The following is a 14,959-nucleotide window of genomic DNA, read 5'->3' on the forward strand; positions in this document are numbered from 1 at the left end:
AGGAACGTACATATCATATTTAATTGCGTCACATTTTCCTGATTTAAATAATTCCCGCCCAAGGCATACACAACAAAGGGGACGAGGCCTGGTTGAGTTGTGTTAGTAGTGTGTTGAAACTTGTGGTAAGGAGCGTGACATTTCTAAAACACCCTTGAAACTGTTGACCAATCACAACACACAGATCCAGCTGACCAATCAGAGCACATTGAGCTTTTCGAAAGGAGCGTAATTGACAGACTGGGAAGAGAGGAGCTGCAGCAATGTCATATATGTGAAAAATAATGTCTTTTCGACAGGTGAATTGGAGACTGTAAGTTTGCCCGTAGGTGTGAGGGTGAATATGAATGTGTACATGTGTGTGTCATCCCTTTCATGGACTGGCCATCTGTCCAGGGTGTTTTCCTGCCTAGGACCCGAGACGCTGGGAAAGACTCCAGCCTCTCCATGATCCTACATAGAAAAAGAGCTTTGGAATATGTATGGAATGGATGGATGGATGGATGGATGTACAGTACAGTGTTTGGAGTAATTATTATTTAATTTCATTGCTAAGATTTTATATTTCAGCATAATTCGGGCAGAAATGCACACAGTTTGCCATTATTCTGATTTAAATGTGCCTTTATCATTTTTTTAAAGCAGTAGCATTTGAAAAATGTGCTGCAATTATCCAGTGTTTCGTTGAAGTATGAATGACAAAAGTGTTCATGGAGTTTGGAAAATGAGGTCACTGAATGCATTTTGTGTGAAAGCAATGAAAAATGATTCACGGTCTGCATAGACTTCTGTTTCGCTAAATGTGTGAAGAATTTTGAAAATTTGACTTCAGTATTGACCGATGCTTGTTAGCAATTGAAAAACCCTTAATCAGACTGTAGTCTCTATAGTAGCACATATGACATGCATTTTCTAATGATCCACTAAAACATCAATCCCATAAATGTCACGAAATCTAGTGGCAATTATATTTGATCTGTCAGGCTCCAACAAGATCACTCAATACTAGTTATCTGTGCAACAGGGCAATCACTATGATGTTAGTCTTTAGTAGAAAATTAGAAATTATGGAACAAAATATAGTTCAGTATACACTATATAGTTAGACTAAATTTATAGTTCAGACTAAATTTAAGTTTTATGTAATTCAATTACATTCAAATGAGTGAAGCTGGTAATGTTTGTAGAGTTTATAGAGTTGTTTAACCAAATCATGAGAGATTAAATGTCTTTTATCTTCAGTTGATATCAGCTAAAGCTGTGACTGAAGTCAGTTGTAGTTCTTGTATTTCTCTTTCCTTCAGTGATTCTGCTTGTTAACAGCAGGTGTTCATCATTAATGTTCAATCATCACTTAATTATCTCATTAACTCCGACACTGCTTCAATGGTACTTTAACCCTAGCAGAGCGCAAACACGTGAACACTAAGGTTAACACTGTTTTCAACTAAAAACGTAAATTTTTTAATGCATTTTGGCTGTTCATTTACACAGCAGCAGCGTTTTGGATGCCTGAAAATGCAAGCTTTTGAAAACAGGTTTCAAAGTGCACGTTTTTGAAAACGGTGAATCTGTGGAAACTATGGCGTCATGCACATGTGTATTACATGTTCAGTCTATGGTGTTTCATCGCCATCTAATGGCCTGGCAGCAGAATACATCGTTTTTAGTCATTTTCATGGATCCGTGTGAATGGGGATTGTTTAGACAATGGTGTCATCTACGTATTTCATTTACGTATGACTGACAAATATTAATCAGATTACGATAATTCGTTTATGTTAACACTTTGTAATCCAAATGGATGGAAAATTTGAATGTAATTCAATTACATAAACTTAAATTTAGACCAAAATATTTTTTTGATTGAGAAGTACTCAATATACAAATACATACTAAACACTTTATATTTAATGTAAGAATGGACACAGCCACATGGTCTGTTAAAGGTGCCCTAGAATTACTGTAAATATAAACACAACTTCATTCTTTATAAATCTCTCCAACAGTGTGTAATGTTAGCTTTAGCCACGCAGCATAGCCTCAAACTCATTCAGAATCAAATGTAAACATCCAAATAAATACTATACTTACATGATCCGATGTATGCAAGCAGCATGCATGACGAACATCTTGTAAAGATCCATTTTGAGGGTTATATTAGCTGTGTGAACTGTGTTTATGCTGTTCAAGGCAAGCGCGAGCTCCGGGGGAGGGGGAGCGGGAGATTTAAAGGGGCCGCAACCTATATATCGGTGCATAGTTAATGATGCCCCAAAATAGGCAGTTAAAAAAATGAACATTGAAAAAAAAATGAAATGGGGTATTTTGAGCTGAAACTTCACAGACACATTCAGAGGACACCTTAGACTTATATTACATCTTTTAAAAAGACGTTCTAGGGCACCTTTAAGCTGCTTGAAGTTTTTTTTTTAGCAGATATAGTTTTATGTTTACTGTACTTTGCTATTCTTTTTTGTTATTCATAGAGGCTAATAAATCTGAAATCTTCAACAAAATCTGACTTGTCATTCCTCATTGTGACGGGAACATTCTTTAATTCTTAATGAGAGAAAGATGAAGTAATCACAAAGGCCGGGAAAATCAAAACTGATACCTTGTCCATTATAGTTATAATTAGGGAGACTGATCAGAAACGGAAACCAGGTGGGTGTCATGATAATATATAATGTCATCTATTGAGGATGAGAGACTGTAATTGTCATTATTATAATTCTGGAGAGGAAATATTATAATAATTCTGGACAGCATCAATCACATGATGATCATTCTAATTAAAAGATAGAGACAGGTGGAATCACATATTCCCTTAAAGCGCTTTTGTCACAAGGGCCGTTTCTGCGCTTCTTCTTGGCTTTAGATCTGAAATTCCTCAGTCTCTGCTTTACGTGGGAAGAGGTGAGTTATGCAATCAATTCCCTAATGTTCCCAAATCACTTCTCAGGCCTCTCTTCTAACAGGACAGCATGTTCTAATCTTCAAAGCTGTTTAATCATGTTTATCAGCGCTTAAGAGGATACTTCTGCTCATAAGGATTTGGTCGCAGTATGCTTGAGTGAAGACAAGAAATAAGCTCAATTTGAGATTAACATGGACACACTGTATGCAGCTCTCTAACCGGGTCTCTCACACATACAAATGAGCATGTTATCACAATATACGAATGACAACTACCAGATTTTCTAATGAATGTTTTAACAAGGATGTACTGCAAGAAAAGAACAGTATATCTTCTGAATATCCTAGTCATCTTTGTATCTCTATTTCCACCTGGTATTAAGAAGCATTTTTGTCAATCCGATCACAAGAGGACGATGCTAAATACAGGTGTAAATGGGGTTTAAAATGGGGTCGATCCACTTTCGACCACTTCCAGAGGTAGTCGAAAACACATTCAATTGGATTGCTTTCATAGCATAGATGCTCATGTGGTCAAATGCATTTGAAACGGCTGAAGACCTACAGTAAGTTTGGTTTGAAGTTGAAAAACGTAACAAGCGCAATCTTCTCTCACCATTCCTGATTTCTAACACACAGCTGAAACTAAACGAAAGCTGCAGCTCTCCGTGTGTTTTCCCATCGTCTCTGGTGCCGTTTATATGTAAATTGCGTGAGCTTATTTCATCCATTAGATCTAAAGATCTGAAAAAGCCTATACATTTACATGTACATAGACCTTCCCCTCAAAGAAATCAGGACAGAAGTGGTCGAAAGTGGATAAAAGAGGCCAGGTGTTAAAACACAAGGTGTAAACAGGGATGTTACTCCCTTATTTACTTGTGATCCGATTGACCAAAACTTAATACCAGGTGTAAAGAGTGCCTATATTACTTATATTGATTATTCAATTTCTTACTTTAATGCTGCTTTTAGATATACCTACTGTATATGGAAAATTTAAAGCAGTTTATTTTATTTGCATCTTTCTTTTATTGTATTTGTCTTTGTTATTTTCTATGCTGATGTTATTATAATACAGATGAGAATACTGATGTAATATTGCAACAAAATATATATTTTTGTGCAAAAGATAAACAACTTAAGCTCATTCGAGAGTATTTGTAGCAATGTCGTTTCACAAAATAATAATAATTTATAATATTAATAATAATAATAATCTTTACAAACAAATTGCTTGGTTAGTGAGGCACATACATTGTAAGTGAATGGGATCAAAGCCATCAAACACTGAACTGCACTAGATCCAAAAAGCAACAGTATGAACACAAAGAGGTCTTAAATTGATTAAATCAATGAGTTAGTTGACATGTAGACTATCGAAATAAAGTGTAACCAAAAATTGTTAGAAACAATGTACTTATTGTATTCATGTTGTATAGCAAAACACTTTTGCTGCTATTGAGGTGGGATATGATTAAGGTTAAGGACAGGTTTCATGGTATAGTTAGGTTTAAGGTTGGGTTAAAGGGATAGTTCACCCAAAAATGAAAATTAATTTTGTTTAAAACCCTCATGTTGTTCCAAACCTGTATGAGTTTCTTACTGTGTTCAGCAGAAGAAAGAAACTCGTACATGTTTGGAATAACTTGAGGGTGAGTAAATGATGACAGAATTTTCATTTTTGGGTGAACTATCACTTCAAGGTGTAAGAGAATTTCACGGCTGAATTAGACTTATTCCCACTGAACATTGCGATCCAGAAGAGATGAGTTCATTTCGGATATCACCTCCATTAGTCTGATACTAACTCACTACTGACTCCAATATAAAGCTCTCCCCACCAATGAAACCTCACACGCATCTCATCCTCTAAACACACTCGCCCTTCAATCAATGAAAACTAGAACTAGAGAGAGGAAACTGTAAACAAACCCGGACACAGAGAATGCAGATAATTTGACACCGTGATCTACAGCAAATTCCTTCAACTTCCTTCTCATCTGTCCTAAATATCACATTCTTACCTAATTTTCTTCCCTAATTTTAAGCACTGATCACATCATTCATTCTGAGAAAATGCTTTTTATACCCAGAAAAGATGAAAACACAGTTGCTGCTAAATGTTAGCTCTTTGCAATTTATTTACTATGCTACATATAATATCACATATACATGTAAATTTGTGTTTTGTGTGTATATATATATATATATATATACACACACACACACACATATTAATGCTTAGCAATGTTGTGATACTCTTCACAGTCATGCAAATAAAGCCTGAAAATGAAAACATTGAACATTTTAATTATATATGTAATTACAGATATTAATTACAGCTGTAATTACATGCATGTATTTTTAAAATATATTTACAATGTAAAAACATGTATGTACACAATAAGTGCACAGTATCAAAAGATTAATTTAAATGTTAGTACATAGTATTTAAAGACGCTTAATATAAAGTGGGACTAAGAAATGTCTTCTAAGTATGTGTCTGTCACTCAATGTGAAAATCTTTTCTGCTAATGTTGTATTTCATGACTTCAGTTAACCTGACATTGGACAGCTTGCAACATGGGGGAAATTTATTAATTATTAAATACATGCATGACATGGACAGCATCACATGTGAATTATGACTGGCAGATTACGACAAAAGCATGGTGCAAGAAACATCTTGACATTTATAAAAACATTTTTGGGGTGACAGTGGTATAACTGGGTATGGCACAACATAACCCCACTGTGTGTTTACAAAAATGTAACAAAGTTATTTGCCTGCACATTTAATTCCATCTGCAGTCTTGTGTTCCACAACTACACTTCAGCAGCTGCTTTCCCATGCATCAAAACTTAACTTTCTTGTCCAAATTCCAGGGGACTGTGATGAAATTAAACATGCAGCATATTTTTCACCTAACAGAATGTTTTATAGAATATTTATAGCACTCCAGGGATGAACTCCCTGAAAATAATTCAAAATATATTAGTAGTTTACATGATTTAAATGGCCTCATTTATATGTCTGAAACTTTAAAAATACTTTTCAATGATTACAGACTGATAAACACAGGGAGGTTCCACTGACATGTTTATGTTTGAGTCCAAAGTGGTTACATATAAAACTACAGTCTGCAATTTTACATTTCGTGTGTGTGTGTTATGGGGACAAGATGTCCCCAAAAAGATGGCATTACCCAAAACCGTTGTCCTTGTGGGGACATTTTTTGGTCCCCATAAGGAAAACAGCTTATCCTCATGGAGACCAAAATCATACAAAGTGATGTTTTTTGAAAATGTAAAAATGCATAAAGTTTTCTGTGATGGATATAATATTCAGTTTGTACAGTGAAAAAAATGCATAGAAATATCAGTTGTCAGTATATACCCAATAACATAGTAAGATGACATTTAAATGCTTAGTTTTATGATCTGTAGCTTTGTAGTTTTTATTGTGGGGGAAAACAACATAATACAATGCAATACATAATGACTGAGAGATGTACAAATAAACCTTCCTCAAAAGCATGATGTATCAAATTTGATATTCACGTTTGTAACCAAAAGTGAGTTAAATCAGACAAAACCTCCTTTTGGGGATGTCATGATTTGTAAAACTGGTAAAAGTAAATAAGTGTGTTGTTTTTTTTTGTTGTTGTTGTTGTTTTTTTAACCCTTAAACACATACTTTGGGTCCTTTAGTGATATATATATATATATATATATATATATATAGAGAGAGAGAGAGAGAGAGAGAGAGAGGAGTATAAAGGATTATATAAAGGAATGCCTGTTTTCCAATTCATTTTTTGTAAAAATTGTATAGGGTCGCTAACGACCCGAGGGGTGTAACAGTGTAAGTATATTTTTTTCTGCAGAACAATAATTGAATCTTTGATGACTGAATAAGTGCAATTCACATTAATTCCACAAGGTGGTAATGTATGATACTCAATGATGAAGTGACGTTTCACTCATAGTTACTGCAGGCAGAAAACAAAAGAATAAGAAGTATATCATCAGCAAAACTTGAAATGGCTCAACGATTTACTGCAGAGCAAGTACTGAACGCAATCAAATATTAGTGTCACTGTCACTTGATGGTGGATCTGGTGAAGAAGGTGTCAGCGATCAAAATATTGAATTTGAAGATGTTGAAAATGATAGTTTTGAGAATATGAGCCAGATGCTGAATGTACTGGGAAATGAGCTCTGACGAGGACAGTGATGATATAAAACATATGCTCAAACTGAACCCTTCCAAGCTCAAAAAGGTAACAAAATATGCTTTACAAAATATGCTTTATATGTAATGATGATTGGCGAAACATCATGCATTTAAAGGTTAAACAAAAATATTTGGTTAGGGAATGAGTTATGGTTAGCCTACATAACTAGCTGTATGTAAAAACAATAGAAGTCTATTAGATAGCCAAGTGTTTACCAAAGAGAGACAGGTTATGTTATGAGTTACATTCACACCCACAGATAAAGCTATTATCACCACCTAACAAGCCTTTGATTTGTTTGCATCTTTTCAGAACATATCTGTGGTCTTTCCAGTTCACCCCTACAGTGACAAGACTAATACAGCGTTACAAATCATCAGCACCTGAGCCGAGGTTTACGGCTCAACTTTTATTGGCAAAACTGGGAACATAAACTGCTTTTGCATTTCTTTGTGCAATGTTGTATGTTATCCATAACAGTCAGCTGAACTGATACTACTTGCACCTTCACTGGCATGTTACATTTGTTAAATGCAATCATCTCATCTTCATGTGAGGATCAGAATCAATAAAGCAACAAAATTACATTGTAGCAGAACAAACGCAATAAATCAAGGCAGAGATGTTATGAAAGATTATATTATTTGACTAGCATCATCCTAAAACACATTTGTCAGGGTTCTGTCACTTCAGTCTGGTTTATTCTCAGAGCCCTTACACTCCTGTACCGTCTTTGTGTGAGTGTGCGGTTTCGAGTGTGCTTGTCCACGTGCCTTGTTTCTCGTTCAGAGCGTGGTGTTTGGATCCCGCACTCGTGTCTAGTTTGGTTTCGGTTTTATGACACTCATGCTCCATGTTTTGTCTCTCGTGTGGGCGCACGGGTTGTGTTCATTCCCTCGCCGTGCGCTCTTGTCTCATGTGTTTTGTGAGCGCCTGGTTTGTTTTCATTGGCCAGGCACTCTTGTGTTGTCGTGTTCTTTGTAACAAGTGGCTTGTGTTTTGTTTGAGCACATTGTGAGTGCCTTCGCTGGCCATGTGCTCGTGTTTTTGTCATGTTTGGTGTGATCACATGGCTTGTCATGTTTGTTGTCTTTGTGTCGTGTGCCCTCATGTCAATTATCTTGACCCCACCCTTCTTGTTATCTGATTATTGGTTCTTTTGCCCCACCTGTCCTCCCTCAGTATCTGTCTTGTTTGCTGCCCTATTGATTTTCCTTGTGTTTGCAGTCCTGTGCCATATCCAGGACCTCTGGTGTCCTGCCCTGCTTGATCCTTTTTGCCTTGCCAAGTCTTGCCTTGTCCAGTTGCCGGTCTTGTTTTCCCAAATGGGGTAGGGTGTTTTATTTTTATAGGGTGTTTTATTTTTATAACTAATAAAAGCCCAACATTTCTGCAGTACTGAGTCCTCACTTCAACCCTGAAGCATTATACCCATTCAAACTAAGAACTTTGTGATCCAAGTGATGCAATTTCAAAAAAAATAAAAAAATAAAAAATAAAATAAAATGTAGCCTATCTTTAAAAAATAGACATGATTATAGTAAATAAAAGAGACAAAAAAACGACCCTATAGGTCGTTTTTCAAGCACCTTATTACGACCTATATTTACGTTTTGAAGTCATGCGCCCTCCTAGTGGGCGTAAAAATAATGACAGTGTCTTGTTACGTCTGTCGTAACAAGACACTGACGTATGACTGTCATTACCAATCAAAATGCGTGTTCATTTAAATGCAATGTGTGGAATTTTTACACCATATCTCCTATTTCCATTTAGCAAAACTAATTTTTTATTAACGACTACATCCACCCCCATCCCTAAACCTACCCTTAGTGATTTATAGTGCATACACACTTTATGAGCACATGCGTTCCCTGGGATCAAACCCACGATTGCATGATCACATGACTGCATATTGTTATTGCAACGCTCTACCAATTGAGCTACACGAAACCCAAAACATGACGCAGATAAAAGGGAACAATGCATTAAAATGAAAGTGTCCTGTTGTCGATAGGGGCGCCACTTTAGTAAACGCTCCAATGGGTCGTATTTCAGGGAAGTGACAAACGACCTATATGGTCGTATTGGTTGGAGAACATGTTGAAATAAAAGTGGGAAAATACTGGCTTGAATGTTTATCTAGCTTGGAAGGATCTTCTGCGTGACTACAGAGCATTAATTGAGACTAAAAGATCTTCTTATTTCTCTCAGAGTACTGAAAACAATCAAGGAAACCCAAGACATTTGTTTCAAATTATAAATAGACTGCGTCACGTCAATGCTGTTACTACCATGCCTCTTTCACAGCAGCTATGTAACTCTTTTCTTAATTTCTTCAATTCTAAAATTGATAATGTTCACAAACAAATCTGATCTCATCTGCTTCCACTCCTTCATTCCACTGTCCACCTGGGTTCACTGGTACTTACTAACTTTCCTTATCTTGATACTGAGACTCTCAGAAGGGAGATATCTAGCATGATATCTACCACTTGCGTGCTTGATCCTATCCCCACAAGCTTATTTAAATCTTGCTTTGTTGTTTTGTGCCCTGCTGTTCTCAGTATTATAAATTACTCTTTGCAGACTGGGGTTGTTCCAACTGCATTAAAGATTGCTGCTTACCAAAAAAAGAGAATGCTGCTCTGGACGATATGTCAAATCTTCTGTTTTTGGCAAAAACTACTTGAGCGTACTGTTGCCTCTCATTTGTGTAACTATCTCACAATAAATAACCCCTTCAGTCTTGGGACCTTTACTTTTAACATTCATCTGTCATCGCTTGGCCATCTCTTGAGATCGCTCGGCCTCCATTATACATTCAATACCCGGTGGGCGCCCTGACGCTGCTTTTCTTTCTGACTGTATTACTGAGATTAAAAAAAAAAAATGGATGAGTAATAATGTCCTGTTTCTGAACAGTGGTAAAACCGAAGTTATGCTCATTGGTTCCCGTCATCAAATTTCCAAAGCTGGTTCTCTGTCTTTGACTTTTGATAGCTCTGTTTTGCAAGCCCAAAATAAAGTGAGGAACCTTGTAGTTATTTTTGATGCTAATCTTTTGTTTGATTCTTTTGTTCAGAGTACTGTTAAAACATATATTTTTTCCATCTCTGAAACATCGCAATATTGCATCCTATGTTAAATTACACCCTTTTAGCTGAAGTTTCAAAATCCACACTCAACAAGCTGCAGTTTGGCTGCCAGGATCTTAACTGGGTCCAGGATATCCAATCATATTACTCCAGTTTTGGAATCCTTGCATTGGCTCCCAGTCAGGTTCTGCAAAATTATGATACTCACATATAAAGCATTGCACACCCTGGCACCACAATATTTAACAGAACTGTTACATCCTATAATACTCCTAATTGCTGATTTTCACAAACGAACTTGCTGGTTGTTCCTCAAACATGCTGAAGATCTAAGGGTGATCTTAAGATCAGGGCACTCACCAGGTTTTGAATGTATATAAATCTATATATCATAAGCATACAAATGGAGGACGAGCGATCTCAAGAGATGGCCAAGCGGTTAAAAAGTATGTTAAAAAGTAAAGGTCCCAAGACTGACCCCTGAGGAACGCCAGTGAAAACAGAGCTAATCTCAGATCTATGACCACCCATAGAAATGAACTGGGAACAGTCAGTGAAACAGAATCAAGACATGAACACACAGCTAATGAAAACACTCAAAAGCCATGTTTTCACACAAAACAAAACAATTTTTTCAAAAATCCTAATTAATTCAGGAATGAAACAGCTGTCTTTAAGATTGAATCACTGAATCATACATTTAATTGATTTGTTAAAGGATTAGTCAACTTTCAAATAAAATTTTCCTGATAATTTACTCACCCTCTTTCTTTTGTCAGTCAAAAAGAAATTAAGGTTTTTGATGAAAATATTCCAGGATTTTTTTCCTTGTAGTGGACTTCAATGGCCTCCAAACGGTTGAAGGACAAAATTACAGTTTCAGTGCAGCTTCAAAGAGCTTTAAACGATACCAGATGAGGAATAAGGGTCTTATCTAGAGAAACGATAGGCCATTTTTGAAAAAAATACAACTGTATATGCTTTATAAACACATATTATCGCCTTGTACGTGCTTCCGCTTTCCACATTCTACTTACGGAAAAAAACAAAACTGGCGCCGCGGTTGTTCTGTAAGTTGAACAGGGAAGGCGTAGGACATACGGCATAAGCGTTTTGAAGAATGTGGAAAGCAGAAGCACTTGCAAGACGATATTTTGTTTATATAAAGCAGTGTTTCCCAACCCTGTTCCTGGAGGCACACCAACACTGCACATTTTGCATGTTCTCTCTAATCAAACACACCTGATTCAAGTCATCAGCTCATTAGTAGCGACTCCAAGACCTGAAATGGGTGTGTCAGACAAAGGAGACATGCAAAATGTGCAGTGCTGGTGTGCCTCCAGGAACAGGGTTGGGAAACACTGATATAAAGCATATACAGTTGTATTTTTTTTTCGAAAATGACCGATCGTTTTTCTAGATAAGACCCTTATTCCTCGTCTGGTATTGTTAAAGCTCTTTGAAGCTGCACTGAAACTGTAAATTTGACCTGCAACAGTCTGGAGGCCAGTGAAGTCCACTATAAGGAGAATAATCCTGGAATTTTTTCATCAAAAACCTTCATTTCTTTTCGACTGAAGAAAGAAAGACATTAACATCTTGGATGACATGGGGGTGAGTAAATTATCAGGAAAATTTTATTTAAAAGTGGACTAATCCTTTAAAAAAAATGTATGTAAAAATTCTTCAATAAAACTGACAAATCAAGTCTCTTGCCTGTTTCTTTTTAGTTGTGCACTGTAAAAAAAATCCCAGTAAAATTTACGGTAAAAAACCGGCAGCTGTGGTTGCCAGAACTTTACTGTAACAAATACAGTAGCAATGCAAAAAAAAAAAATCTGTTAAATTTACGGTAAAATAACATATTTCATTAACTGATATAATGTTAATTTACCAACCTAATGAAGTACTAATATATGTTTTGTACCTTTATAATACACTGACAGTCACCAAAGACAGTGGTGATAAGAGTCACATGATGAATCAAAGTTCATCACAAGCAGATTTTCCACAAGCTGAGAAGGACAACACTAACATATAGAAGGTGCACACAGTGTCATTCACACACACACTAAACACCATCATGGTAACATGCATGAAATTTTAAAAATGCAATAAACATTAATTTAACAACATTAGATGTAACATAAAACCCTAATGTACATAACTGATTAGAAAAAAAATGAGAAAAACTAAGAAGAAACAAAGTTATTTCAATGAAAATATATCAAATGTGAAGTGTCACGCAGGGAATTGTGGGAATGTCAATTTACGGTTTTTCACTGTAAATTTTACAATGAATTGTTATTTTTCACTTCCAAAAACTGTGAATTTAACGGTATTTTACCGTAAAATTACATTAAATGTACCATTAGATCTATTACAGTTATTCACCGTATATAGTACGAAAACTTTCTGTAAACCAATTGACAGTTTTTCACCACAGCATTTTTACAGTCTTTTACTGTTAAAATCACGGTCATTTTTTACAGTGTGGAATACTAACTTAGAATGTAAGCTAAATATTTTGTGCAAACTTTTAAACATCTTTCAATAAATATTTACTCGGACTCACATACTTTTTTGTTTATTACATTTTAGATTGAAGAAAAAATCATTTTTTTTTTAGAACCTTCAGTAAATTACATGTTTTGCTTAGTAACCTTACATTCAGATTTTCTAGAGCAATGATTTGCATAGGCCTAACATTTTTCTTCAGAATTGTTAGAGAATATTGATCTCTATTCTAGAAAAAAAAAGTGATTCTCACTTTATCCAGAATCATGCAGAATCATTGCTTAACATAAATCAATCATTCAATCAAGCCAAAGCAACTCTTGTTGACAGTCAACACACATTAGTAGTGTTTCCTTCCTTAATTAATCAGGTTTTGATAAATGATCTTTAAAGAACTAATTGCAATTAAGTAAAACAAGTAAAACTGTCATTACTGTGTTTTTCTTAACCTTTCCCATTTTATGGGAAAAGTATTAGGCTACAATATTACTACATACATGCAACGTACAGTTTTGCATATTTTTTTCTTACTCACCAAAGCATGAGTTGACGAATCCGTACCACATACACCCGTGTCTCCCCACCAGCCACCGGCCGCGGATACTGGCCGCGAAGCTGAGCGTGGTGCCGAACAGACACACGAGCATGTCACTCACACTGATGTTGAGCAGAAGCATGTTCACGGGAGTCCGCAGAGTCTTGAATTTACAAAACAGAACGAGGACGATTAAATTGTTTAGGATCCCGAACACCAGAATAGATCCCAAAATAACGGCGACCACATTGTGTCCCGTCCGTGACAGTTTCTCAGCAGGAGTGTCGCTCCAATCTTGATCTTGCGCGGACAACGTGTCATCATCCGTGCCGTTCGAAGTGTAACTGAAATTCGCTTCTTCAGAAAACATCTTTGCTTAACACTCTTCAGCTGATATTATGTTCTTGCATACTTGGTGCATTGAGAAAATTCCTTCGGATCTTCCCCACACCTGAGCGTGGACCATGCCATTCACGAGAAGTTCTGTGAAGAGTCGCAATTGATGCTTCATCTAATGCTGTGGTCAAATCCTCACGAGCGTCCTCACAGCGCGAGAATAAAGTTGCTGGGCTCAGCAGCCCGAATAAAAAGCCTCCCAGTCCATCTCAAACAGATATGTAGGTTAAGCGTGTAGGTTAAGCTTGTTGGTCATTTCGGAGGATGCCTGATATAAATTAAAGTCTGCCACTAACGCCAACTGCAGAAGTGAACTGTAAAGATGAAAGAGTTTTGCAGACTCTTAAAACAAGTGATCTACATGCAGTCAAAAATGAAAAAAAAAAAAAAAAAGAAGTTAATCTTATCCTGAAATACTACCTGAGTATTTAATAAATAGCTAGCTAACATTTACCAAGAGAGCATCTCCCTGCTGCGGATGCGTTCATCGGCGAGGCGCACACATCTCGAGTTCGCCACCTCTTCAGAGCTCCTGAGAGCTTGAGAGCGCATTTGTGTGTGGAAGAAGCCTTGAGAGTGACGTCAACACAGCATAGTAGCTTACATGATCATCTTAAGTAGTGCTTTACATTTCCATGTTATACACGACGGGCTATAAATAGACACTCCGATGTTATTGCAATTTTGAAAATGTAACATAGAAAAACATTAAACAATGTCCAGCAAACATTATAACATTTTAAACCCCCAGTAAAAATGTGACAGCTTCATAGTTGATTGTTGGTTCACTTTGTTCACCAAGCTAGCAAAAATATTGTATCATGGTCTGCATCAATGCTTAGATAGGTGGTACGTGTCAAAGTAACATCCACATGGATGGCAGGACCCAAGGTTTCCCAGCAGAACATTGCCCAAAGCATCACACTGCCTCCGCCAGCTTGCCTTCTTCCCATCCTGGATCCAGGTGTTCCCCAGGTAAGCGATGCACACGCACCCGGCCATCCACGTGATGTAAAAGAAAACATGATTCATCAGACCAGGCCACTTCTTCCATTGCTCCGTGGTCCAGTTCTGATGCTCACGTGTCCACTGTTGGCTCTTTCGGCGGTGGACAGGGGTCAGCATGGGCATCCTGACTGGTCTGCGGCTATGCAGCTCCATACGCAACAAACTGATGCACTGTGTATTCTGACACCTTTCTATCAGAACCAGCATTAACTTCTGGAGCAATTTGAGCTACAGGAGCTCGTCTG

General features: G+C 36.8%; 1 protein-coding gene across 1 annotated transcript in view; it reads right to left on the reverse strand.

Annotated features, from left to right (window-relative positions):
• tmtops2a (teleost multiple tissue opsin 2a) overlaps positions 1 to 14,450 on the reverse strand; it is a 34,711-nt gene extending 20,261 nt beyond the window's left edge. Inside the window, exon 1 of the mRNA XM_048200521.1 lies at positions 13,311 to 14,450. Within this exon, the coding sequence (XP_048056478.1) occupies positions 13,311 to 13,680 (370 nt within the window). The 5' untranslated portion in view covers positions 13,681 to 14,450. The remainder of the gene's footprint in view (positions 1 to 13,310) is intronic.
• Between the last annotated feature and the right edge of the window lie 509 nt (positions 14,451 to 14,959).

The sequence above is a fragment of the Megalobrama amblycephala genome, linkage group LG8 (genome assembly GCF_018812025.1).
Source record: "Megalobrama amblycephala isolate DHTTF-2021 linkage group LG8, ASM1881202v1, whole genome shotgun sequence".
Taxonomy (NCBI): Eukaryota; Metazoa; Chordata; class Actinopteri; order Cypriniformes; family Xenocyprididae; genus Megalobrama; species Megalobrama amblycephala.